Consider the following 27,313-nt stretch of genomic DNA (forward strand, 5'->3'; position numbering starts at 1 on the left):
AGAGGTATTTGGGGGATCAAGTGAATCAAATCTGGAAACTAGAAGCGATTTTTGCTCGATATTGTTGTCATTATTTTTTTCTTTTTCCCAGGCATAATAAGACTTAGTGATTTATTATGGATTATTTAAGTAAGCATTAACTCTCTCTCTCTCTCTCTCTCTCTCTCTCTCTCTCTCTCTCTCTCTCTCTCTCTCTCTCTCTCTCTCTCTCTCTCTCTCTCTCTCTCTCTCTCTCTCTCTCTCTCTCTCTCTCAATAAATGGGGGTTAACGTGAAATCCGTCGTTATGATTGGTCTTTCCGGAGGTGGAATTGGACAGGTTTGGAGGAGAAGGAGGAGGAGGAGGAGGAGGAGGAGGAAGAAGAGGAGGAGGAGGAGGAGGAGGAGGAGCTGAAATATCACATGTAGTTATTTTGGTCTCATTGGGCGGTGATTCTTGTGGCAAGTTACAGACGAGAGAGAGAGAGAGAGAGAGAGAGAGAGAGAGAGAGAGAGAGAGAGAGAGAGAGAGATGAGCAAGGGACCGAGACAATGACGCGTGCAGGAGACACAAAGCTCATGCAGAATTCGTGGAGTTAACAAGGAGTCAGTGTGATGCGCCTCGACCCGCGCTCTGCCTGAGGACGCGAGAAGCTTGCCGGAGAAAAGACCGTGATATGATATTCTTGTGTCCCAGCGCACCTCGGTCCCGCTAGCGCAAGATGAAAGACCGACACGGGATGTAAGTGGAGGTGTAACTGAATTATGAGGCAGGTGAAGATAGTAAGGTGTGTGTGGTGGGGGGGAGGGGGAAAGTGTGTGGGAAGGGGGTATTAGGTTTGTGTGTGTGTGTGTGTGTGTGTGTGTGTGTTTGAGAGAGAGAGAAGGTAGTGGGTGTGTGTGTGATTCTCTCTCTCTCTCTCTCTCTCTCTCTCTCTCTCTCTCTCTCTCTCTCTCCTCTCTCTCTCTCTCTCTCTCTCTTTGACATAGTCTTTTTTCATATCTTTGCTTTCATCAATACTTGCTTCTGTCTTTTGCTTTCACGGAGATATTTTCCAGATGTTTTTTCTGTTCAGTTCCCGAATATGCGAGTAAGTCTGGAAGAATTTATAAAATCTCCTATGAAGGCTTGAGTTTTTTCTTTACATTTTTTTCTTAGTTTACATGTTTGACTTACGTGTCTCTTAAACTTTTTCTTATTTTCTTTTACTTTCTTGAAGTGTGTAGCATAACTAATGTTTCAGTTTTATCCCTTGCCCTGTGTATGTATCACCTGTAATGAGATAAAGTGTGACTCCTTTCTCGCTTATCTCCCTTTAACTAGGAATGTAGCACGACGTTCAGACCCATCAGTTATTATTACTCCTAACATATGCTTATTGCGCGATTACTGCTGCTGATATTTCTGCTGCTACTGCTACCGGAACAACAACAACAATAACAACAACAACGATAACATTACTACTACTACTACTACTACTACTACTACTACTACTACTACTACTAAAAAAAAATACTATACCACAACAACAACAGCAATAAATACTACTACTACAGCTACTACTAGTACTACCACTACCACTACAACCACCACCACCACCACTGCATTCCCCCCCCCTGTCCCTACAGACACACAGCACGCGTCCTACCACCTCCCAGCTTTAGTACATCGAGCGGTGCTGTTTTCCATGTTAATGCGGGACGTAAACGAAAGGTTGAGCGACAGCCACTTTCTGCCGCTGCCACATTAGCAACGCTGCGCAAAAAGGACAACATACAAAGCCCGGGGATCATAACTGGGCGTGGCTCCTTTGATGTTCCCTGGACCGTGCTCTCTCTCTCTCTCTCTCTCTCTCTCTCTCTCTCTCTCTCTCTCACTCTCTCTCTCCTCTCTCTCTCTCTCTCTCTCTCTGATATTTCATGTATTTATGTAAATTTTGTTTTTGTTTTGTTTTGTTTTCTTGTATTTATATATTTAGTTTATGGTTTTATTTCCGCGTTTGTTTGTATGGAAAGGGGAAGGGCTGTGTGTGTGTGTGTGTGTGTGTGTGTGTGTGTGTGTGTGTGTGTGTGTGTGTGTGTGTGTGTGTGTGTGTGTGTGTGTGTGTGTGTGGTGTTGTGTGGATGCACCCAGGTTGTAATACTATTAAGAGCCGCCTCTCAACGTTATGGGTCAACACGCAAGAATGTGTGTGTGTGTGTGTGTGTGTGTGTGTGTGTGTGTGTGTGTGTGTGTGTGTGTGTGTGTGTGTGTGTGTGTGAGCCATAGAGTTCACAACAAACACTTCGCAACAACGAGGTATTTTTCTGGTGTCCTATTAGCACTTAAAGTTATTGGAGTTATAAAATAAAAGGGCAAAAAACAAGAAATGGAGTATTAGATTGCAAAGATAATTCTACTTTAACAATGTAACCAGAGAGAGAGAGAGAGAGAGAGAGAGAGAGAGAGAGAGAGAGAGAGAGAGAGAGAGAGAGAGAGAGAGAGAGAGAGAGAGAGAGGCAACACAAAGTCAACAAGCAGATAGAAACATACACACTCTCAACACAAACAGAGGAAGACAAGCGACATGAGAGAGGGCACAAATCACAGCCGGAACTCACAACCTGAACAATTTATTTATAACACAGCGAAGACTCATCACTCATCACCAAACACAAGCGTCACCAAACACTCATGAATATTTATTACTTTATTTTTACCTACGCTGACATTTCTCACTCTTTTTCTGCTACGCATCTATTTGTCTCCCGTGACGTCACACTAAACATCACAAGTCTCCCACTATGACGTAATGGAAGGGTCAGCCAATGGGCGCCCGTCTATTGGCCAGTTGTTGTTGGGGATTGGATCAATGTTTTATTCAGAAATCCTAAGGTAATCCGCTTAGCACAACGAGCACAGGGCAGGGCAGGGGCGGCCTAACCTTGGCATTCATTGTAACGACTCACTTTCAACATATTCACTGCATATTCATTTCTCACATGTATCTTTTCGTCTCTGTATTTATAACCATTAGTGTGTACTGGGCTAGCAGGGTTGGGGTTATGTGTATATGTGTTTTGCCTGTATAGCTTGTATGTCAGTGTATTCGGTGTATTTTATCATTTTATTATTGCTATACTAGGGTCTCGCTTTCTTGTGTTATATTTGTTTAGAATTTTTAGATATTTTCACTGGAATGTATTTTTCTCTGCATGTTCTGTTAAGGTTATCTGTCAGTGTACTTGTATTCCATGTATTGTATCATTTTTTATTATTACAGTAGTTTTCTCCCTTTTTATTTTTGTATTTGTTTAGCATTTTTTTTACTTTTTTGCTTCACGGGAATGTATTTTTCTCCCTTCGTGTTTGGCGTGTCGTGGTAACAGTGGTTTTATTTATTTTGGTGAGGCAGCGTCGCTCTACTCACGTTTTTCTCACCTTCACTGCCCACGTGACAAATGCACCGCGTCATTTGTCATTGCGTTCGTCACATTCATTATCGCCTCTTCCTCCATCTGTCACCATTACTACCTTTTGTCATTGCTACACTCTTCACCTTAACTGCCTCCTCCTCCTCTTGTCTCCTTTTCTGTCTCCTCCTCCTCTGTGCTATGTTGTCTGTCTCTCTAATAGCGTAGAATAGTTACCAAACAGCCTAGTAAGGATATTAAGGGCCTGTTGCTGTTTGGACTTCATTTGTATTCCTTTGTATTCCTCCTCCACCTCGTCCTCCTCCCTCTTCCTCTATCTATCTTTCATCATCTCTACGAATTCCCCTCTAAGTTCTCACAAATTCCTAAAAAAAAAAAAGTCTCTCTTAAAACTTCTCATAAAAAGTTACTTTGTTAAAAAAAATCTGTCTTTTCTCTCTATCTCTCAGAAAGAAAAAGAAAAGAAAAAACATCCCTCGGTAATTACCCCATAGATCTCTGGAAATACCCCTTTACTTGACACCAGGGACATTAGCAATTAGCGATAACTACCTCCAATAGTCACTTTCTCCCACTAATAACTCCCAACAAAGACCTTTATGTCTCCTGAAGATATTTTATTATCACCGGGAACATGCAAATAAGAGAGTAAGGTGTAAGTACTGCCAACTGTCATTTTCTCCCTCTACAAACTTAGAGAAGACTTTTATTTCCCTTCCAGAGCCTCTACCTACACCAGGAGGATGCAGATACCCAACATAAGCCAGCACACACACACCTGCACCACAGCAACACCTGAATAATTAGCAGTAACAAAAAAAACAAACAAACCTGAAACACCGACAATATTCACGTTCTCTCACCAAAATATTCCAGAAAAATCCATTTATCTCTCTTCAACAACCTGTCCCCCTTACCAACAGCATGCCAATACGAGACGAGAGCTAATTATACCTGTCCTCTCACAAGAAATGACCTATAACTACGTCCACTACACATTTTCCCCCCACTAAAGGCTCCTTGCATGTGTTTATCCCTCCTCAAGAACCTGCATCCTTTACCAGGAGCACGCAAAACACTCGAACGAAAGTCAATACACACACACACACACACACACACACACACACCTAAGGATCTTGCACTGTTTCACCAAAGACACGCATCCTCCCAGAAAGGCGTGTAAATGAAGAACTGCATGTAAGCACCCCCAGCAAGAGCCAGCACAGACATTGGCTCCCTTAAGGGCTTGTATCCTTCCTTAAAAGCATGTAATTCCTTAAGAAGATTCTGGATCCCTTCTTTCCAGACGCAGCTGGTGAACAACGGGGCCGAGATTCAAAGCTTCTTGGTTACCTTAAGGGCTTGTTTTCTTCCTTAAGATCCTGGATTCCTTTCTTACATGGAATCCTTCTTTCCTGACGCAGCTGGTAAACTATGGGTCGAGGGAAGGGCGAGAGATTAAAGTGGAGACAGTGCACGACGGCGACACGACCCGCTCCTCCCTGCTGGTTCACAACGCCACTCTCTGGGACTCCGGCAAGTACTCCTGCAAACCCTCCAACGCCCAGAAGATCTCCATCCAAGTCCACGTCCTCAAGAGTAAGGGATTGGCCGGCTTGTGTTCCTTGTTGACTCGCTACGATGCTCCTTTGTTTTCTTGGCATCCTGTTTCTTGTGCTCTTCGTCTTGTCTTCGGCGTTCTTTTTTTTTTTTTACGTATTTTTTTCTGATTGCTATTCTGTTTTGTTTTCTTGCCTCTCTCTCTCTCTCTCTCTCTCTCTCTCTCTCTCTCTCTCTCTCTCTCTCTCTCTCTCTCTCTCTCTCTCTCTCTCTCTCTCTCTCTCTCTCTCTCTCGTATTAATCACCTTTTTTGCGATAAGTGTCTTGAAATTAACTGCTCTCCGTAAAACTGTTGATATGATTCCAAATAGTCAATTAGAGTAATGAATTTCCGTAGTGTTGTAATTTACTGATTGCAGCAATTTGATGATAAGCTGATTAACACTCGTAGATTATGCTACTAATCTTACATAACATTTAGGGATGCTGATGGTAAAAATGCTACTAATGTCTTCTCTCTCTTCACACACACACACACACACACACACACACACACACACACGTAAAGACCATCACTAACGCACGCATATGTCCTCTATAACTCACACATTCACACTTACACGTGCAGAGTTCGGAAGCTCACCCCCGACCCCCGCGCCTCTCTTTATTCTAGGCAAAACCCCAGCCGCCATGCAAACCACGGACAACAGCGCCACGAAAGGTTGCAACGCCCCTTCAGCCCTCCTTCAGGTTCTCTTAACCTCCCTCTGCCTCTACGGGCCCGTCGGTCACGTCACCCAGGCCGCAGTGCCGAGGCTCCTGCTGGGACTCGCTCTGCCCTTCACGACTCTCCTCACGAACAGATAAGAGGACAGCTGGACGACTTGGGGGACTCCACGTCAGGCGTAGCGAGGACCGGGACGCTCATGACAGGGGAGAGAGAGAGAGAGAGAGAGAGAGAGAGAGAGAGAGAGAGAGAGAGAGAGAGAGAGAGAGAGAGAGAGAGAGAGAGAGAGAGAGATGGGTTGCTCTAGTGTACACGGGCCCCAATCACTAAATATCATTGTATATACGTATTACTAAGTTGCTTATTGATTACACTCTGTCTATTGAAGGACAGCACACGTGACAATCTGGTCGAGTGGAGGCGAAGGGCGGTTCCTGCCTTTCAGTTGGTGGCTTCGTCTGTTCTGTTCGTCAGGGTTCAGGTGGTGTCTCTGTTCATACTTGTGTTGGTTTATTGCAGTTCCAGTCTCGCCTGCGACGCAAAACGCACGGAAGAAGCCATCCACTTGCTGTGTTCAATTTTTAGTCAAATACTCAAACATTTCCCTCGAATTCTGATGATTAACACTGGCATGGAGAGAAAAAAGTGGGGGACACTGCCAATATTTTCCATTCCCTGAAAAATGACAAAAATAATTGGTATTAACTTTATCGCACCGTATCTTCGCTCTTTTCTGTTTTATTATACTGCCATGTGATACGCACGTCGCCAGCTCGTCTGTCTGCCTTTGTTTGTATTCTATTTGTGTTTTGTACAGGTGTTGCAAGGGTAACAAGTAATCTTAACTTTATAAAGGTGTTGTGTGGGAGTTTATCGGTATAATAAGCATCCTGTAATTGTTGTGTGTTTTGCAGACATTGTAAGGGGGTTTGATCCTCTCTGGTAACGGAGGAGAGTGGTGTTTAAAAGGCTTCTGCAGTGCTGGATGGCCTATAGATACGACACAAGGGGATCCACGCACCTCTCAGGCTTCGAACCACTTACAGTTTGTCTTGAGGTGGATTCGAACCGTGTGCCAGCGTAGAGGAACCAGCATGTTTGTCTGCAAGGTCTTGTGCTGTACAGGAGGCGTGGCGGTGCGTGTTGTAATGTATCGCCGCGCCTCCCGGACACTGTGCAGGCGCTCTGAGGAACATTAAGGGAGGTGTTTTTTAGTATTCTGCAAAATAACGAGGTTTTCCCGATGTATATATTTTTGTACATACTGAACCTGATGTCTGGAGAGAAGTGTCTGTGTGGTGTTATGCTTAAGTTATTTCTTCTCGCATTCCTTGTCTCTACCTCACTTTCGTTTTATTTTTTCTTTCGTTGCCCCTTAAGTTGTTTCTTTTCACTTTAGTTTTCTTTCTTTTCTTTTTTTTCATCGCTCCCTAAGTTATTTTTCTTGTATTCCTTTTCTTTATCTCACTTCTTTCGTTTTCTTTCTTTTATTCTTTATTTTCCGTTGTCTCTAAAGTTATTTCTTCTTATATTCCTTGTCTTTATCTCTCTTCTCGTTTTCTTTCTTTCTTCTTCTTTTTATTCCGTTGTCCCTCAAGGAAAACTAATTACCTGGTTCACGTAAGAAAATTCCTTGATTTAATATTTTTCCGATCTTTACATTTTTTTTTACAGTTCATTTTTTAATATTTTTCTTGCATTTTTTTTTACATTTTTTTTTATATTTCTTTTTTGGTTTCATTTTGCAGTCTTTTTGTTACAGTTTCTGATCATTGCAATTCCTCTTTGTTTTCTGCACTTATTTGGTGAAACACAACAACAAAGGAGACCACAGGAAGCCAGTAGGCCTACATGTGGCTGTCCTTTTATAAAACACACCTACTTACATCCAACTATTATTCCTATCCATGAATGTATCCAATTTTAAGGCTTTCTATTGAATCTGCACTAACAACCTAACTACTGAGGTAAATCCAGTTATCTAACAGTTAAAACGAATTCATTCTTATCTCCTTTTTAAATAACTCTGGTCAAGGTTGAATCCCTACTGTGGAAGTATTGATTTTTGAGTCTGTGTAATTTTGCCTGGCCCAATTCCAACTCGGAGGAGAGACAGGTGGGATCAGACCCTCCCTCACCAGGTAAATCCCCCGCGTGCCCTGTCCATCCTACGTCAGATCAAAGCATTGGTCAGGCCGACACACACAGACAGACGAATACATCCACCTACCCACCCACCTGCCCACCTGCCCACACACACACACACACACACACACACACACACACACACACACACACACACACACACACACACACACACACACACACACAGGAGCTAGATTCATATACGTAAAGACAGAGGAATGGATGCATTGGAAAACAGAGACACGAAGACAAATGGGAGGAGGAGTATTGCAGATCCACTCAAGCATGCACGTTCACACACACACACACACACACACACACACACACACACACACACACACACACACACACACACACACACACACACACTTCCTTTACACTTTTCCGCACATTCGTTCAGGAGAAAAAGAAATAAAGAGGGAAGTCTCGCGTTTCACTCTGCTGCCAAGAGAAGGAAAGCTTAAGGAAGACACACCTAATTGGCCACGAGAGAGAGGAGACTCCAGAGCGTCTTCCGTTGTTCAAATCAGAGGTCACGGAGGGACTGGTCTCACGTACACTGTGAATAATTAAGCAGGATAAATTAACGCCGCGGTAACTTACAGGGACGAAAGCTGAAGGATAAACAGGTGAACAGACAAGAGAAACACATGAATGACGATCTTTCTCTCTCTCTCTCTGCTAGTAATTGCCGAGCACCTATTTATAGAAGCAAGGTTGTTTTCCTAATACGCCCACTCGGTCTCCGCGCCGTGGAACTTGAGGAGAGACGCGAGTTAATTGCGCCCTCACCTCCCTCCCCTTTGATGTTTTCGCGGCGATGTGGCTTTAGCATAAATGGGTCATAATACGTGCTTGTGACGCCTCCAGGGGGATTGTGGGTACGTCATGAGGCAAGGCAGGGGATGTAGTCAAGTGGGGATACTTAGTGATGATGGAGTGGTGGTGTTTTCAAGATAGTGTTCATTCTGACGTGTTTTCAGGTCATATTTATTGTTTTCACTTACTCAGCCCTGTTTGTGTGGTGGTAGTTTGTTATATCGCTGCGTTAAATTTACAGGCTAGAAGGAAATTAGGTGTGATGTCTTGATTTATGTGAAGGAAATTGTTCTCTCTGTGACCGCGTGTTCGTTATTATTGATCGATGAAAGATTGACTTCGTTCTTGTAGCGTTTTTTAAAGTCGCCGTTGTCTTGTGAGCTACTTGGTTTTGTTTCTGTCAGCTGTCGCGATACTCTTGTCTCACAGCTTTCATGATATTCGCCAAGGAAATTCTAATGATTTAATTTAAGGACTGAAAGCTTTCGTAATAGTATCTAATGTGGGATCTTCAATAACTCGTAGAAATATACGAAACCTGACACTGCCCAATATAAAATCTGTGATGAAAACATGAAAACCTTAGATTAACAAGACGCTGGCCAATGAGTAATTGATTAGTGAAGGAAAACGTAGGATGAAGCTGTGCTGCTAAACTTTCTTGAACGTATGGCTTCCTCTTTTTCTGGGAGAACGTCGAGACGCTAAAGAAGGAAGGCACCCCTGCTTCCTCGCGCGCTTCCTGCACCAATAACTCCACTCGTTTATCTCAACTCATCTGTCAGTCAGGGACAGACAAGCAAACCTCACGGAACACACCACACAGAAACCCTTACCTTGCCCTGCTTCTCCCCTCACCTGTCTTCTAATGAAGTGTATAACTCCTTGGCATAACACCTGGACGCTTCTCTCCCGCCGCGTCAGGTGTAACCCATTTGTAAATAATCCCTTAGGAGGCGGACAGTTCCTCATTGCGTTGGGTACAAACACGCCACGAGTGTGAGATGGGGTGTAGTCTCTCTCTCTCTCTCTCTCTCTCTCTCTCTCTCTCTCTCTCTCTCTCTCTCTCTCTCTCTCTCTCTCTCTCTCTCTCTCTCTCTCTCTCTGTTATTATTTCTTTTCTCTCTCTCTACGGGTGACCAGCATGTACAGCAACTTAATTACTACTAAATGCCTTTTTTTCTGGGGCAGTAATGAGTTTTTTTTTATGAGTTTGACTGATACAAGTGGATTTTTCCGTTGGGAGTGTGTGTATGATTTGGGTGTGATCTGCGTAGCGTGTATCTGTAGTAGATGAATAATATACATTTGGTATGTGTTGTCCTGGTTTCATGTATATATTGTATAAGCTGTATTCTGACGTAGCGATGTATAAGGCGGAGTTAGTAATATGAAAATGATTATAAACGTACATTATTTTATTAACAGACCGGGAACAGAGCTTAATATAAGGTGTCTTCCTGTTGTGCGAGGAATCTATCATAGTCACACCTGCAGAGGGCGGGAGAAAACGAGATATGGGATAGAGGAAGGTCATAGAAAACGTGTCGTAGGTTTACTCAGACAGGGATAAAAGACCAGCCCAAACACAGTACTTAGTTACTTAAGAGATTCTTGTTCTTTTTTTTTTCTTTTCGTTTTATGTCGAAGTGATAAAAGAAAAAAAAAAGTTCTAGAAAACGCCTCTTGGGATTACACAACCGGGAGACAAAAGACCAATAGTGACACAATAACAAACGTAGGCTATAGTCTTTTTTTATTATTATTTAATGTACTTGTGACTTGAAATATTATGCTGGATTTTTTTTTTTTTTTTTTTTTTTTTTTTTTTTTTTTTTTTTTTTACGTACTTACTGTGCCTCGATAGACTTCCCGGCAGGACTGAGTACCTGTAATAATACTTTTCAGCCTCGCGGCCACTGCCTCTCCGCGCGGCCCTGCGAGCTGCGTATCTGGCCGGGGGGTGATTAATCATGTTATATTTACAGTATCTATTTGTGGATCAGTTATCAAAGAGAAAATTAAATTGAAGGGGAAGGTTAAAAGAGAGAGAGGGAAGGTTTAAGGGCGGAGGTGTAGAGGTAGTTAAGGCGGCAGAGGAAGGTAGAGGTGGCATGGTAATGAGGAAGGGTGCGGTAAGTGGCTAGGGAGGAATTTAATGAAGGGGGGAATGCCAGTGAAAATGGACGCGTTTTAAGAGTCACTCAAGATTAACCCTCGCCTCCCCCCTTATCATGTACATAAAGCCATGACTCATATCCTGGGATGACCTTAATGAAGTACTGTGCAATTACTTGTTAACTTTCCAACCACGTAACGCGGATGAACTAAGGACAATAGTGTTCTCGACGCTCTCCTTTCCTCCGCGTCTGACGGGAAGGACACACTGAAGCAAATGTGCCGTCAGTATATATATTTTTCTTATTTTTATTACTCGTCCACGTATCACGAGTCCTCCAAGGTACGAATACTGTTACGTTGAAAGTGTTCTCGGTGTTTGAGTGTTGTGCGTAGAGACCCTTCCCCTGTGTGTGTGTGTGTGTGTGTGTGTGTGTGTGTGTGTGTGTGTGTGTGTGTGTGTGTGTGTGTGTGTGAGAGAGAGAGAGAGAGAGAGAGAGTGTGTAGGTGAGTATGTGTGTGTGCGAGAGTGTGTGTGTGTGAGTAGTTTGTGTGTGTGTGTGTGTGTGTGTGTGTGTGTAGGCCTTATAGAGAGGAGGGGTTGATGTAATCATTGTAAACTTGTCATCGTTAAAAACAGTCTTTGTGTAATAAAAATCATAACAAGTGGAACATTTCAACACAAGAAAACTATGATTAACTAATACTAAGAGAGACATTTTTTTTTTTTTTGAAGTCAACGTGGAGGCGAAATTTCATCATGATCATCGTACCGAGAAGGGCGAGTGGAGGAGTGTTGTGTATATAATGTAAGTGACCTAAGTATAACAAAAAAAGTGTGACATTGTACATTTACACCAAAAATAAATACTACAAAATGTTAGAAAGAGTGAGGAAAGAGTTTCATTCTTACCCTCTTCAAGAAAATATCCACCTTGATGAAGAGTGACAGACACTTGGGAGAGTTAAGGAGAGAGGAGGTGGGAGAGGAGAGCATTTCAACACCACATCCCTTGAGAACCATCCAGCCATCCACTTCCATCTTTGCTTTCTTTCCCATAGACTCCCACCTCTTCCATCCATTCAAAACGGGACCCATCCACTTCTGAACCCCCTCTTAACCCCTGAAGGAGTCCAGTAAACCCTCAAGGGGACACTTAGAACCCACAATAATTACATTTGACAAGTTCAGAGAGGGGAAAGTGCCAGTCACTTGAGCAGAGGACGGTGAGGGAAACGAGGGGAGGCTGAGAATAGCCTGCGTGAGGGGAAAAGCCTGAAAGTGAGGCAGCTAAAGGGGAAAGCAGAGTATGAGGGAATAAGTGTAATGGAAAGTGATGAGAATGGTAAGGAGGAGTGGAAAGGAAAACGAGCGGCTAAGTGAAAAATGGAGGAAAAAGAGGAGGAAGAGGTGAAACTGAGGAAAGGGAGCTCCTGTGTTTGGGTTAAGGGAGAAGGGAGAGAGTAAGGGAGAATTTGTGATAGGGAGAGGAAAAGGGAGGAGGAGAAAGAGTCGTTGGAAAGGAGAAGAAAGAGAAAGGGAGCAGTGAATGAGGAACAGGAGGGAAACAATAATGAACAAAAGAAAGAAAGAGAAGCGGAAGATGTTGAAATCAGCTCTTTTTCTTTTGTTCCATGTTAAATATCTGACTAATTCGGGATCCAGAGAGAGAGAGAGAGAGAGAGAGAGAGAGAGAGAGAGAGAGAGAGAGAGAGAGAGAGAGAGTTCAGTTCACTTCATTTTCCACATGGCAGTTGTTTTTACAGTTTCAGCAGATTAATTTTGTACAGACACGTTAAAATAATATAACGTAATAAGGTTATGAAAGAGAGAGAGAGAGAGATAAAGATAAATAAAGTTAATGGAAGACACTGAAAAGTTAGCAGGTTCTCATTTAATTACTTATATATTGCAGAAGGGAAACATTGAGGTGGAAACAAAAGGTGTGACTGGGAAGAAGGAAAGAACCATTCTCGACTTCCTGCCTACAATTCCAAACTTTTCCTCGCCTTCCCATCGCACCCTTCCTTCCCTCCCACCCCCTCGCCTCCTGCTTCTTCCCTTCCTCTCCTTCACCTCCTTCTGTTCCCTCCCCTTTCTCTAGATATGTCCCTATGGCCCTACTGTAAAATAGTTTTCACAGCTCTAGCGTTCTCTCTCTCTCTCTCTCTCTCTCTCTCTCTCTCTCTCTCTCTCTCTCTCTCTCTCTCTCTCTCTCTCTCTCTCTCTCTCTCTCCGCAGCTAAAACTTGATTACATTTAGAATTCCCGACAGTTTGCTGCTTCGCATCCCCCCTCCCCACCCCGTCTCCTTCCCCCCACCCCACCACACCTCGGCTCTCTGGTTGGGGGAGGGAGGGCAAGGGGGCGGCTCTCCCTTCCGTACTGTCCTCGAAACTCACAAACGAATGGAAACAGCTGATCCTGGTGAGTTTTATTTATTTTTTCCCTCAATTGTTGTTTAGTGAGTGATTTAACGTGTAATTTTGTGGCTAAGTGTATTGCTTCGTATGGATGTGTTATTTTGTGTGATTTTGTTTAACTTATTTGTATTTGTTTATTCATCTATTTATTTTGTTTATCTGTTTCTATCATTATCTCTTCATTGTGTTTTCTTGTTTTCTTTCTCTTCTCTCGTGTGTCTCTCTCTGTCTCTCAATTTTTTTCCTTGTCTTCTGTTGCTTCTCTCTTGTTTTCTTTCCTTCCTGTTATGTCTTTCTTATGTCTTCTCTCCTTTCTCTTGTTTCTATAATATTTTTTTTCTGTGATATTTTATGTTTTGTTTCTCTTTTCATTTCTCTTTTGTTTGTCTTTTATTGCCTCTTATGTTTTCTTTGCTCTTCTTTTGTCTTCTTCCTTGTCTTCTATTTTCACTTTGCTCTTATCTTTCGTTAATTCAATTTATTTTCATCTTAGAAGTCTTGTTTCGTGATTAAAGGCGTGAATTATTTGTTTTTCATTTTTTTGCCTCATTTATTTATTTTTTCGTTTGCTTTCTTTCGTAAACCTAAATTATCCTCACGTTTCTTTCTCCAATTTTCTTTTACTTTTTTTTGCGCTATTTTTTTATCACCCATTCTTCTCTTCCTTCACGTTCTTATTCATCTTTTCTCTCCCTTCCTTCTTCTCTGCTTCGTGTGTTTCCCCATTTTTTTTCCCTTAATTTCATCATATCATTTCTTTTTTTTTTTTATGAAGAGAAAAATTAGTAATACCTTGATTCTTATTTTCATCGTTTGCTGTAAAAAAAAAAAATCACGCATTTTAACATCTGCAGAAAATGTACCAGGAAAAAAAATCTTTAATGAAATGAAGCTCAACATACAATAAAAAAAAAAGAAAAAAAGAATAAAAAACAGAAAATGGGTAATTCCACGAGAAAAACGAGATTGCACATATAAGTTAGAAAACGTACGGTGATGAAAGGGAAAATAAAATAAAGTACGAAAGTAAACCATAATAACAATAAAATATGTATAAGAGAGAGAGAGAGAGAGAGAGAGAGAGAGAGAGAGAGAGAGAGAGAGAGAGAGAGAGAGAGAGAGAGTAGGAAACGCGAATACCTCAATGTAATGCCCTAAAAAAAAAAAAAAAGAGAGAATTGTAGTGCAAAAATCTGCGTCATTACCTTTGCTTCCCTATAAAGTAAATAAATAAATAAAAAAATAAAACGAGAGAGAGAGAGAGAGAGAGAGAGAGAGAGAGAGAGAGAGAGAGAGAGAGAGAGAGAGAGAGAGAGAGAGAGAGCGTCAATCCTGTGTAGGTACAGAGAACAACCACAGATAAAAAGTACTTAGCGTGTTAATGAATATAAAATTAGACATATTAGAAGTTGCAAACATTAAATCAAATTAAGAGAGAGAGAGAGAGAGAGAGAGAGAGAGAGAGAGAGAGAGAGAGAGAGAGAGAGAGCATCCGTCCACCAGCATCTATCGGGGGAGTGTGTTGGTCTTCTCACTTCCGGGCAGAATTAGTCATGAGGCCAAAATTTGTGGCGTGTTGCGGGTCCATATTTTATTTCGGTCATAGCGGCGCCAGCCATAACTTGCCTCAATTTACGACCGTTTGGACACTGTTTAGAATGGGCTAATTTACTGCACGCGCCACCAAGGAGGGGACAGATGGGTGCTACTACATAAATACTTCATCACGATTTTTGTTCTGTTCTGTGGGATATTTTTGTTTCCCTACTTCACATCTCTTCCTCTCTTGTTATGTGTGTTTTAGTCTCTCTCTCTCTCTCTCTCTCTCTCTCTCTCTCTCTCTCTCTCTCTCTCTCTCTCTCTCTCTCTCTCTCTCTAAAACAAAGGTTGTAATTATGAAAGCAAATTAAATGAATACTTAACTTTGATAATATAAGGGGAAATGCATCCAGGAAATTACTTACTAAACTAGCTATGAAATGTAGAGGAAAACAAATGGAAGAGGAGGAGGAGGAGGAGGAGGAGGAAAAGGGATTAAAAAAGAGATTAAAGAAGTGGAAGGAGACTAAAGGAAATTACAGTCTTCACTATTTTTTTACACCCTCTCTCTCTCTCTCTCTCTCTCTCTCTCTCTCTCTCTCTCTCTCTCTCTCTCTCTCTCTCTCTCTCTCTCTCTCTCTCTCTCTCTCTCTCTCTCTCTCTCTCTCCCTCGCTTTTATCAAATTCTTAATATCCTTTTTATTTTTTCTTCGTTTCCTCTTTCTTTACTGCTTATCACGTCCTTCACTCTCATCCCTTCCCCTTCAGTTTGTTTCTGTCTTGATTCAACTCTCCTTTTCCCTTCTTTACTCCCCGTTATTCTGTTCTTATTCCTTCGTGATTGTTTTTCTTTCCTATATTTTTATTCATATTTTCATGTTTTAATCCTCAGTGGTGTCTCCTCTCCTTTTCTTCCTTTACTTCCTTTCTCTCCTTACTTCCTCTCCTTCCGCCAGTTGCTGCGCCAAAATCAAACCTATATGATCTAATTTTTCTTTCCCTTTTTTTTTCATATTTTCATATTTTATTACTCTCTTCCGTCTCTCCTTCCTTCTTTCTTTCTCTTCTTCCTTCCTCCCCTCCCGCCAGTTGCCGCGCCAAAATCTTTGCTATATAACCTAATTTTTCTTTGCTTTTTTTATATTTCCATGTTTTATTGCTCACTTCCGTCTCCTCTCCTTCCTTCCTCTCCTCCCGTGAGTTGCCGCGACAAAATCCATGCTATGTAACCTCATCTAAGTTTTGAAAGTGGTTCTTAAATTATGAGAATATCAGTTTATAAAAGTTAGTCGCCCGTCGGGAGTTTGCCTTATGAAGCTTCGAATCATGTTTCATTAACCCAGGAAAGCGCAAGAGGTAGATTTCCCCTGGCTCGGTGAAGCACGTGATGAGACTCTGAAGCAGACGCACGAACCCCAGTGAACCACGTGTGTGTGGGGGAGGCTATTGACTCACCGGACCCTTTGAAGCTGATTGAACCAGTTATAGTGGTTTGTATCTGGAGTTGCCGAAGCAGTGAACCATAAGACGCTCTCTCAAATTTCTGCTGTTGTTGTGAAGGTTTCCGTTGTTGTTTTATCTGTAATTGTTTGAAATGGTTAAGATTTGATGTTTCTTTTAAGTCATTTTTTTTTTCTTAAAGTTTTGTGTTTTTATATTGATTTTTTTTTCATGGAAGTTGTGTTGATATTCATATTGTAATTATATTGTGTAACTTTCCTTTATTATCATTTTTTTTTTCACTAATTGTTTTCAGTGGTTAATATTTGGTCTCTGTAAAGTAATTCTGTTTTTCTTAAAGTTTTGCGTGTCTTTGTGTAGAATTTTGTTTATTTTATGGAGATTTTGTGTTTATATTTATATAGTACATTATATTGTGTAGCTTTCCGCTGTCATCTTTGTTCACTAATTCCTTTGAATGGTTAAGTTTTGGTGTCTCTATTTATAATGTAATTCGTCTTTCTTAAAGTTTTGGTGTGTATATAGAAATTTATCTTTTTTTTTTATGAAGTTTTTGTGTTTATATTTATATAGTTATTAGTTTTACTGAAATATTTGTCTTAATTCTTTGACTGCTATTTCGTGCACCTTTCCTTAATTACTTATCGCTCTGAGACACCTTTATTTGTTCTACAGCCGCCTTTCACCTTTAAACTTGGTACAAATTGCAAAATAAGCTTTTTTTTAATCACCTACTTTCTTGTAGATGTATAAAGATTTCATGCATTACTTGTGGCGCTGTTCATTGCTTCGTGCTGCAGTGAAAGGATTAATAAATGAGTTTTTTTTCTCGATATTTTTGTTCTTCTATTTATAAAGTGGAGTTTTCTCAGCACCTTTTCCTGCTATTGCATCTCTGCACTTCTATTTCATTTACTCTACTACGCTTGCAGTTGTATCTCAGGCCAACGATATATTTAGCATTTAATTAAAGGCTAACTCTTCTTAGGACGATAATATATTCATTTTATTTATGTGAAGTGTGCATGGACAAGGACATTTCAGCTGGTTGAGCACATTTGTCATATATATGTGCTCTCTCTCTCTCTCTCTCCTCTCTCTCTCTCTCTCTCTCGTCTCTCTCTCTCTCTCTCTCTCTCTTCTCTCTCTCTCTCTCTCTCTCTCTCTCTCTCTCTCTCTCTCTCTCTCTCTCTCCCTCTCTTCTCCCTACGTCTCTATTTATCTATATCTATGTATGTATGTATGTATCTATGTATCTATCTATTTATCTATCTATCTGTCTATCTATCTATCTATCTATCTATCTATCTATCTATCTATCTATCTATCTATGCATCGATGTGTCCCAGGCCTCCATTTACTCTTGTGTGCGTCTCTGTCTTCATCGTCTGCAGCATCGACTGAAGCTGTCTGCCTGTCATTCCGTCTGTCTGTCTGCGGCCCATTGATCTGCCGGGACCCGCCTGTGCCTCACTGCGGGTCTTCGTCACTCGCAACACCTCGGCTGGAAACGATCAACAAAAAGGGAGGGAAAAAAGAAGGTGGATTCAATGCGTCTGTCCCTCGAAACACGCTGCTATTGCCTATATTTCACGCCCTGCTCGATAAATGGTGTGGTAAAACTTCCACTCCAGAAAACCTTGTCAGTAGCCACAAATCTGGGTCAGGAATGCCACCCGTCGTTTATTCCTTGTAGTGTGTTTGTGTCAGTGCTGGTTGGTGTTTACATATGTGCTCATTGGCAGGGTTCTTGTGTGTGTGTGTGTGTGTGGGTGTGGGTGGGTGGGTGTGTGGGTGGGTGTGTTCTTGCGTGCGTGTGTGAAATTAATTAGTTTCATATTTCATAATACTTGTCTTTGTTTCTTTTTTTTCTCTCTCTGATTCACTTTCTCTTTCTGTTCTTCCTTCTTCTACTCCACCTCCTCCTCCTCCTCCTCCTCCTCCTCCTCCTCCTCCTCCTGCACCACGTTCCCTTCTTCCTTCTTTCAACTTCTTTCTCCCTCTGGCTGCCTCATCTTTTATTCTATACCTCCTCTTTCTTCTCCTCCTTCAGTTCCTCCTTTTCCTTCTAGTTACCTGACTGTCGCTTTCATATTTTTCCTTCACTTCTCAATTTCCAGCTGATGGGAAAAAAATAGATATACTTTTGAGCATGACTTGCACTTTATCGCCTGAAGATCGCTCCTTGTATCTTGTCACTGCGAGAGGAGTTTGGCGGAGGGAAAAAAATAAGATAACTCACATCGTCTTGTCTTGCTTGTCCTGCCCGTGACGTGTTCCAATATGGCGCAGGTGTGAGGAGGAAAACACTCAATATAACTAAGTTGAACTGCGGAGGAATAGGTGAAGCGAATGCCTTTTTATTTATTTATTCATTTTATTATTTTTTTTCAAGGTTGTCTATTTTTTCCGCCATCGCTTCCTTTCCCGATTCAGTGCAGCGTCTGTTATCCTCCGTAATGTGCGGGTTTCCTCTCAGATGTTAGGTTCTGGTGTTCTGTTTGGGTGTGTTCTGTGTATGTGTGTGTGTGTGTGTGTGTGTGTGTGTGTGTGTGTGTGTGTGTGTGTGTGTGTCTGCAACATTCTTGTGGTATAACTTTGTTGTTGTTGTTGTTTTTGTTGTTGTTGTTGTTGTTGTTGTTGTTGTTGTTGTTGTTGTTCTCCTCCTCCTCCTCCTCCTCCTCCTCCTCCTCCTCCTCCTCCTCCTCCTCCTCCTCCTCCTCCTCCTCCTCAATTCCTGCCGAAATTGTAAACAGCAATACTATTGAATCATTCAAAAATAAAATAGACAAATATTTAAAAGCAAATCCCCAACAAGCTCTCTTCTTGTCCGAATAATTACTAAATTCACTATTTAAACTCTTATTCAACAGTTTTAATATAACTTGTATTAACTTTCAGATAGGCGTATAGAGTTCACCGTAGGGTGAATAGTAGAACTTCCTTTCATCCTTTCCTATGAAAATTTCCATGTCAGTTTTTCCATACTGCATGGTACTTTTCCCAACTATTTCCATGCCAGCGCAAGCTGGAGGGAGTGGTGGGTGGGGAGGAGCCTTCTGCTATGCTGTCCTGTCTCTCTTCACTGTAGCTAGTTAGAAGTAGTTACCAAACAGCCTTGCAAGGACCAAAAGGTTTGTTGCTGTTTGGCTTTCCTTTGTATTCCTTTGTATTCCTTTGTATTCCTCCTCTTCCTCCTCCTCCTCCTCCTCCTCCTCCTTTCTGTACTATCCTGTCTTTGTCACTAATAGCGTAGAATAGTTACCCAAACAGCCTAGTAAGAACCTCAGTGTCTGTTGCTGTTTAGGCTTCCTTTTTATTCCTTCTCCTCTTACCTCTCATCCTCCTACACTTCTCTGCTCTCTCTCTTCCCTTTCACCTTTCATTTTTTCCTACCTCCTCCTGTCTTACCCCCTTCCCGCACTTTCACACTTTCACTGACGAGTCTTGTGGAAATGGCCCGCGTTAACAATCTCTCTTGAAGGACAATGACGGAAAAATAAAGGCGAAATCAGGCAGAGGTGAGGCGTCGCTCCCTTGAAGAGACACTTGATGCCTCTCCTCAGACAATTATGCTCACTTCTTCAGGAGTTGCCCGCGTCCGACTCAAAAATCAGGGGCGTTTCTTTGTCATTACTGATGTCATTAGTGAGCGAGTGACGTGGTTAGAGAGAGAGAGAGAGAGAGAGAGAGAGAGAGAGAGAGAGAGAGAGAGAGAGAGAGAGAGAGAGAGAGAGAGAGAGAGAGAAGGTAAAGAAGAAAGGAAACAAAAGAGAAAATAAGGAAACAAGAAAAAAACACAGAAGGGGAGAGAAAAGCAAAGCAAAGGAAGGAAGGAACGGGAGAGAAAGGAAGATATAAAAGAGCAGAGGAGAGAGGGGGCCCCGAACATTAGTTGAGCATTTTGAACACGGGAGGGAGATGTCCAGTGCAGAAAAAAAGGACAGGTATAGAGGGGCGAAGATCTCCCAGAATACCTGTAATACTCCCTCTCTCTCTCTCTCTTCCCTCCCTTCTGTGCCTCCTGCCTCCTGTAACGCAACACAACCTGGCCAAGTTACGGCGGCGCATCTAAACTCACCGCCCATAACTCCTACGTAATCACAGGGTATGCCAAGGCGCTCCGGAGCAATGCACTAATTTAATGAGTGTTTCCAGCACTTTTTTGCGTTATTACCGCTTTTTTGGGGGTTATTTGCACAACAGGAAGGTGGTAAGGGCGCCAGGCTGTGGTCGCTACCCTCACGCCTCACCCATAACTGCTCTCTCCTGTTTTTTATTCAAGGGTTTAAAGAAAAATGTATTGGAATTATATAGGAATCGTTGTTTCTCTCCCAAAGGCGCTGCTGGGCATATCTTTCCATGTTTTTTGTTTTGTTTTTGTTTTTGTTTTAGGGGGCGGTGGTCATGAATAAGCAGAGAAATTGCACTGAAATCACGCAGGCATTGCTGTATTTTCTCACTTGAATTCTCATACGTGTTTTTTTTTTTTTTTTCTCTCTCAAATTCTTACTTTCGTGTCAAGTCGCGGTTGGAAAGAAAAAAAAAAAGCTGCTCTGAAATTTTATAGAAATCACCGCTTTTCTTTACATGAAATCTAGTGTGCACTTTTTATTGTTTTTTCTTTATTATTTTTTCTTGCATGTGTTTTTTTTTTTTATAAAAGTAAAAAAGTAAAAAAAAACGAAGAAAGAAATCGTGGCGCATTTTATCAACTGGAAGTGAAAATTCAAGTTATTTAACAGCCAAAGATGTTTTTTGCTGTTGTAGATGACTTGGTTGTGCCTTGTGTTTTGAAAATAATAATGTGTAGAAAGAGAGAGAGAGAGAGAGAGAGAGAGAGAGAGAGAGAGAGAGAGAGAGAGAGAGAGAGAGAGAGAGAGAGAGAGAGACCTTGAACTAGTTTATTGAGTGAGAGTGGAAATTAAGGACTTAATGAACAGATATTTTTTATTGTTTGCTTACGTATTGTGTGTGTGTGTGTGTGTGTGTGTGTGTGTGTGTGTGTGTGTGTGTGTGTGTGTGTGTGTGTGTGTGTGTGTGTGTGTGTGTGTGTGTGTGTGTGTGTGTGTGTGTGTAGGCATGCTTAAAGAATAATATATAAAGCAGAGAGAGTAATCGTAGCAGAGTTTATTGAGTAGAGTCGAGAGAATTCATGGCATTTCATCACCAGAGGAATTTTTGATCAACACAGGGGCAGTATTGACTCACGGCACGGCCTTCACGAATCACGGTAAACAGTAATCAACCAGCGGAAAAGGCGACGCGGATTGGAAAAAAAGGGGTCCCGGAAAAGAATGAAACGAAACACAAACGCTGACCTTTCATGTTTGTGTCAATCCCGCCCCGCCCAGCTGACCTTATTCAACTTTTATTACTTCCTTTCTTTCTCTTTCTCTCTCTCTCTCTCTCTCTCTCTTTCTGATTCCCTGTTTTCTCCTGTCGGCTAAAAACCAGGTAATACTCAAAAGACCTTTATTTATTTTTATCTGTTATTTTGCTGCGTCCTTGGTACGATATTATTTTTTTTAATGTTTTTAGTGATTTTTTTTTCCTTTCTCATCATTCCCAAAGTCATTTAAGGCACTGCTGACCTTCCTCCACCTTTTTTTATAGCACCTTTTCTCCTTCGTTTTCCTTCGTGAACCCTTATGCTTTATTGAGATTAGTTATGCTCTTTCTGTCACTCACTAGGATTAGTTAAGGCACTGCTGATATTTGACCTTCTTCTTCTTTATGTTTCCTTACTTTTCGTGACCCAGTGACCTTTTTTTTATTGCAAGCTTAACACTCTCATATCACTGGTTTAATTTAATACTACGACCTTTTCTCTACTTTTTCTTGCCAGTTGTTTCCTACTGTCCCCCTGTCCAAGATGTGTGGTGTACTTTTCTTAATCGTGACGTTTATACTCTCACAGTCCTAGTGTCATTGAAAGTGTACCTGACCTTTTCAATATATTTCTTCTCTGTTTTCTTTTTCCACGTTCCTGTTTTCCCTTTTCTCTTTTTTTCTGTTTTCTTCCCTTATTTGTCTTTTTTCGTTTCTCTTGCTTTTCCTTTTCTTATATATTTTTTTCTTTTCTCCTCCTGTTTTTTCTGTTATATCCTCATTTCCTCACCCTCCAATTTTTTCCCTTTTCTACTATTATTTTTCCTTTTCTGTACTCCTGTTTTCCTTTTCTACCTTCCTATCTTCTGTTTTCTTCTTCTGCCCTCCCATTTCAATTTTCTCCTCTTATTTTCTCTTTTCTATTCTCTTATTTTTCCTTTTATACCTTCCTGTCTCCTTTTTCGTCTTCTGCCTTCCTTTTTCTATTTCCTTCTCTTATTTTCCTTCCTTCCTTCCTATTTCCCCTTTTGTTCTCTTACTTTCCCTTTTCTCCCCTCTCTATTTTCTCACTTCATCTATTTTACCACCCTCCTATTTTTTTTCCTTTTCTACTCTACCCTCCTATTTTCTTTTTCTTCTCCTGTTTTCCTTTCTTTCCTCTGCTATTTTCCCTTTTCTAGTACTATTTTCTCACCGTCTTATTTTCATTTTTATATCCTCTTATTTCCTCTCCTCTACCTTCCTGTTTTCCCTCTTCCCTGGCTAAGATCGGATGGATGATGGTGTGGTTTCATGTTTCTCTTCCGCCTCGAGGGAAATCATACTTTTCAAACTTTTCCCTCTGAACTATTTTCATAAATGGAGAAGGTGATTATTTATTTATTAGTTTCATTTTCTCGTTTCTGCGCGTGCAACATGCATCGCAATTTTTAAAATGGAAGAAGTTGTAACTAGAAAGAGAGAGAGAGTAAGTGGGAGTAAATAACATTACTGGAATATGAAAGTGAAAGGGAGGAGAGAAAATAAAATGAATTAAACGGTATAATAAACTAAATTGTCGATAAGAAAAACAAGCCATTGAATGAAATACTGGTAAAAAAAAAATTAAAACACACGAGAAATAGAAAATTAAGTAAATGAGAATAAATAGCATGACTAGAATATGGAAGTAAGAGAAAGAAAAGAAAAAAAAAGATAAATAAACCAAATTCTCGATTAGAAAACAAACAATAGAATGAAATGGCAAAAAAAAAGGGAAAGAGATAGACACTTGTAAACATAAAAAAAAAGTAAACTGCGGGAAAAAAAAAATGAATGGAATGTAAGAACAAGTCAAAAAATCAAAACAAGGGAGGTCAAAAAATAAACTCCCAAAAATAGTGACCTGAGGGAGAGAGAGAGAGAGAGAGAGAGAGAGAGAGAGAGAGAGAGAGAGAGAGAGAGAGAGAGAGAGAGAGAGAGAGAGAGAGAGAGAGAGTGTGCATGTAAGAGAAGTACACATACTTTGAACGTCATCAAATATCACAGTGAAATTTAGTCGGGTGTTGAATGTCATTTTAATTTGATGCAGCACTGACCTTGAAACTTCGTACGCCTTGCTTGGTGGAAAGGAAATTAAGCACGGAATTGAATAAACAATTGAAAAAAAAAAAAAAGCAAAGAAAACGTTGTGGAATACAGGAAAAAAAAAAAAGGTGAAAGAAGGATAGTGTGAGAGTTTATTCCAGAGAGAGAGAGAGAGAGAGAGAGAGTGAGAGAGAGAGAGAGAGAGAGAGAGAGAGGAACATAGACAAGTACCGGAAATTAAAAGTTGAATACCAAGTTTCCGATGGCGAATCTTCCAGTGAATGATCCAACTCGAGGGTCTGGAAAAGCAGCGTGGGAGGAGGAAACAGTTTGTAAATATCGCAGCTTACCTTCATTCAAGTGTTGCTCTGAAGCGAGGAGGAGGAAGAGCTGAGAGAGGAGGAGGAGGAGGAGGCAATGCAAGACCAGGATGGGAAGGAGGAAGGTGAAGAGAAGACGAGCAAACAGGAACTCTGAAACTCTTTTTTATTTGTTTTTGTTTTTTAGCGTACCCATGATTCTCAGATGTCGTAACACAGGAGCATCGGAACATCTTAATTAAATTGCTTGATCCCATTACAATCCTTCATTACTCAATATTTTTTATTTCCTTTTATTTATTTATTTATCTTATTTATTTATTTATTTTTTTTTGAGTGAGCGAGAATTATGTTGGATTGTATTTCGTAGCCCTCTTTTCTGTAATCCGTTTTTTGAATGAGCAGAAATTTTTTTTAAGTGAACGAAAATTATGGTGAATTATATTTTTGTAGCCCTATTTTTTGTTCTTGCACAGTACACTAAGAACATGTGGCCGTGGGAGCATTAAAACGTATTCTGTCAGCGAGAACTAACTGGGAGCAGAAGTAATAAGTAAGTGAGTATATTTTTGTAACCCCGTTTTTTTTTCCCCAGTTTTTGCAAAGACTCCTTTACACTTCAGAGAAAATTGCATAGTCAGCTAAGTGGCCGTGGAAGTATAAGAACGTATTCTGTCAGCGAGAACACCGTGAAGAAAGAAACCACAAAGAGAGGAAGGGCGAGGAAGATGAAGATGAGGAGGAAGAGAAGGAGGAGGAGGAGGAGGAGGAGGAGGAAGCCTGTTAACATGCATAACAATGTAACCTGTCAAGGAGAACACAACAATAAAACTAGAACACGCAAACAAGGAGAAACAAAAGCGGGACAAGACAAAGAACAGAAAAAAAAATATCAAAAGATTATGTGGGACAGTCGCAGCATAACAGGGCCCTTGTAAGACACCCACCTCCTTCACCCACTCACGCCGACACTATTGCAATCACGACCATATTCTGGAACACTTCTGATCCACATCTCCACTACACTCAAAAGGTTCTACAGTGTAGTTGAAGTTACGCATGTTTTTAACGGTGTTTTTATGGTTAAAATGACGAATTAATAAGATTTTTACATTCCAAACAGAAGAAACACTCTTTCAAACTCGGCTGATCGTCTCTATTGTCTTTGAAAATAGTCGTGGCGAGAGAGTAAAGCGTTTCTGTATACGGGCCACAGTACGGTGAAAGAAAACGAGTCTCACCGAACAGGTATTGCCGCCGCGAAGCTCACACGCTAGCCACGTCTATTAAAAGCTCATTATATCCCAGACGGAAAGCCTCGCTGCTTCAAATAATGACACTGCTCATCCATCTTGGCAGTCAGTGGCGCTCTCTCTCTCTCTCTCTCTCTCTCTCTCTCTCTCTCTCTCTCTCTCTCTCTCTCTCTCTCTCCACTTTTTTCATGCTACCTCCTGTTTTCACTCGCTTGTTCTTCCTCCTTTTGTGTTTATATTTTGTCATTCTTCCTTCCTTCTTTCCTTCCTTCCTTCCCTCCTTCCTTCCTTCCTTCCTTCCTTCCTTCCTTCCTTCCTTCCTTCCTTCCTTCCTTCCTTCTTTCCTGCCCCATCTCCTCACTTCCTGGTTTCCCTCATTCTTTCCACTTCCTCGTCCGTGTCATCATTCTCTTTCTCCTTTCCTTTCCTTTCCTCATTTCTGTTTCACGTCACATCTTATCCTCTCTTTCCCCCACGAGAGAGAGAGAGAGAGAGAGAGAGAGAGAGAGAGAGAGAGAGAGAGAGAGAGAGAGAGAGAGATGAGTACAAACACTGAGTCGTAGAAAAGAATGATAAAAATAATAGTTTTTCGGGTTAGTATTTTTATCCAAAGAAAATGAGGAGGAGGAAGAGAAGGAGGAGGAGGAGGAGGAGGAGGAGGAGGAGGAGTTGGGCCTTCTGGGTTCTTCCTCCTCTCGTGGCATTTCGTGACCTTGCTCCCACAGGCCTGACGAAGGGTTACAGAAAGTTCATGTCGGAATATCCTATGGGAGGTGAGAGAAAATGAATAAAGATTGCCTATGTATGTCTTAGTAACCTGATATAGTGTGTGTGTGTGTGTGTGTGTGTGTGTGTGTGTGTGTGTGTGTGTGTGTGTGTGTGTGTGTGTGTGTGTGTGTGTTTGTGTTTGTGTGTAGGAGGGGTACAGACGAAGGGCAACAATTAGAAGAAAAAGAAAAACCCAGTGAGGCGACGGTCCCCAAACAGAATAAAAAAACCATAGTTAAAAATTTCGATGTTTTGAAAAATATAAGTGTTTTTTATGGCAGCATGCAAAGTACTTCATGGTTAAAGATGCAGAAGATGAATGGATAGATAAGTAAATAAGTAAGTGAATGAATGAGTAAATAGATAGATATATAAATAAAGAAGGAAGACTGCGAAATGTCTGTTGAGCCACGCAAGACAGCTCCTGAACACCTCAACCTTGCTGTCCCCTGTCGTCATTCATATATTTATCAGTGTGTGAGAACCAGGTTTTGATTGCTTTCTGTTATTGAACACACACACACACACACACACACACACACACACACACACACACACACACACACACACACACACACACACACACACACACACACACACACACACATCAACAACAACAACAACAACAACAACAACAACAACAACAACAACAACAACAACTACTACTACTACTACTACTACTACTACTACTACTACTACTACTACTACTACTACTACTACTACTACTACTACTAACAGCAACTACCTCACACACTCTACCTCCGCTCCTTTTTTCCTCTTGCACTCTCATTCTTACTATAGTCACAAGTAACACACACACATACACACACACACACACACACACACACACACACACACACACACACACACACACACACACACACACACACATTATCCTTCCGTGAGAGATGATATGCACATTATGTTTTTATCTTGTCTAAATGTGTACCTCACGTTTGCTTGCCCCAGTACGTGCGGATTGCGTGCTTGAGTGAGTTGAGTGCGTGCTTGAGTGTCTGGAGTGCGTGCTTGAGTTGCCATAGCGGAGTTTTTGCATTAGTGGCTCAGTGTGCGGCTTCGGGGAAACTGTCTCTCTTACTCCCTGCTATGATGTAACGCTGGGGGCCGTGGTAGCCTCTCCTGCCTCCCTGTTCCCTGCCTTCTTGTGTCTCCAATGGCCTGGTTACTACTGACGACTTCTAAACTAAATGAAGTCACCATATGTTGAAAGTATACTAAATTACTCTGTCTTAGTCCTGCGATGATGTAATGGTAGAGGCCACGGTAACCTCTCCTGTGTCCCGGTTCCTTTTTGTCTCTCCTTTACCCTGTTCACTACTGATGACTTTCAAATTTCATGTAGTCGCCAGATATTAAATTAGAGTAAATT

General features: G+C 41.3%; 1 protein-coding gene across 1 annotated transcript in view; it reads left to right on the top strand.

Moving 5' to 3' along the window:
• Positions 1–8,193, top strand: part of LOC135090682 (hemicentin-2-like) — a 164,094-nt gene extending 155,901 nt beyond the window's left edge. The window contains 2 exon segments of the mRNA XM_063987681.1: positions 4,817–4,991; positions 5,626–8,193. Coding sequence (XP_063843751.1) covers positions 4,817–4,991; positions 5,626–5,819 — 369 coding nt within the window. The 3' untranslated portion in view covers positions 5,820–8,193.
• Positions 8,194–27,313: the final 19,120 nt, after the last annotated feature.

This window comes from Scylla paramamosain, chromosome 35, assembly GCF_035594125.1.
Source record: "Scylla paramamosain isolate STU-SP2022 chromosome 35, ASM3559412v1, whole genome shotgun sequence".
Taxonomy (NCBI): Eukaryota; Metazoa; Arthropoda; class Malacostraca; order Decapoda; family Portunidae; genus Scylla; species Scylla paramamosain.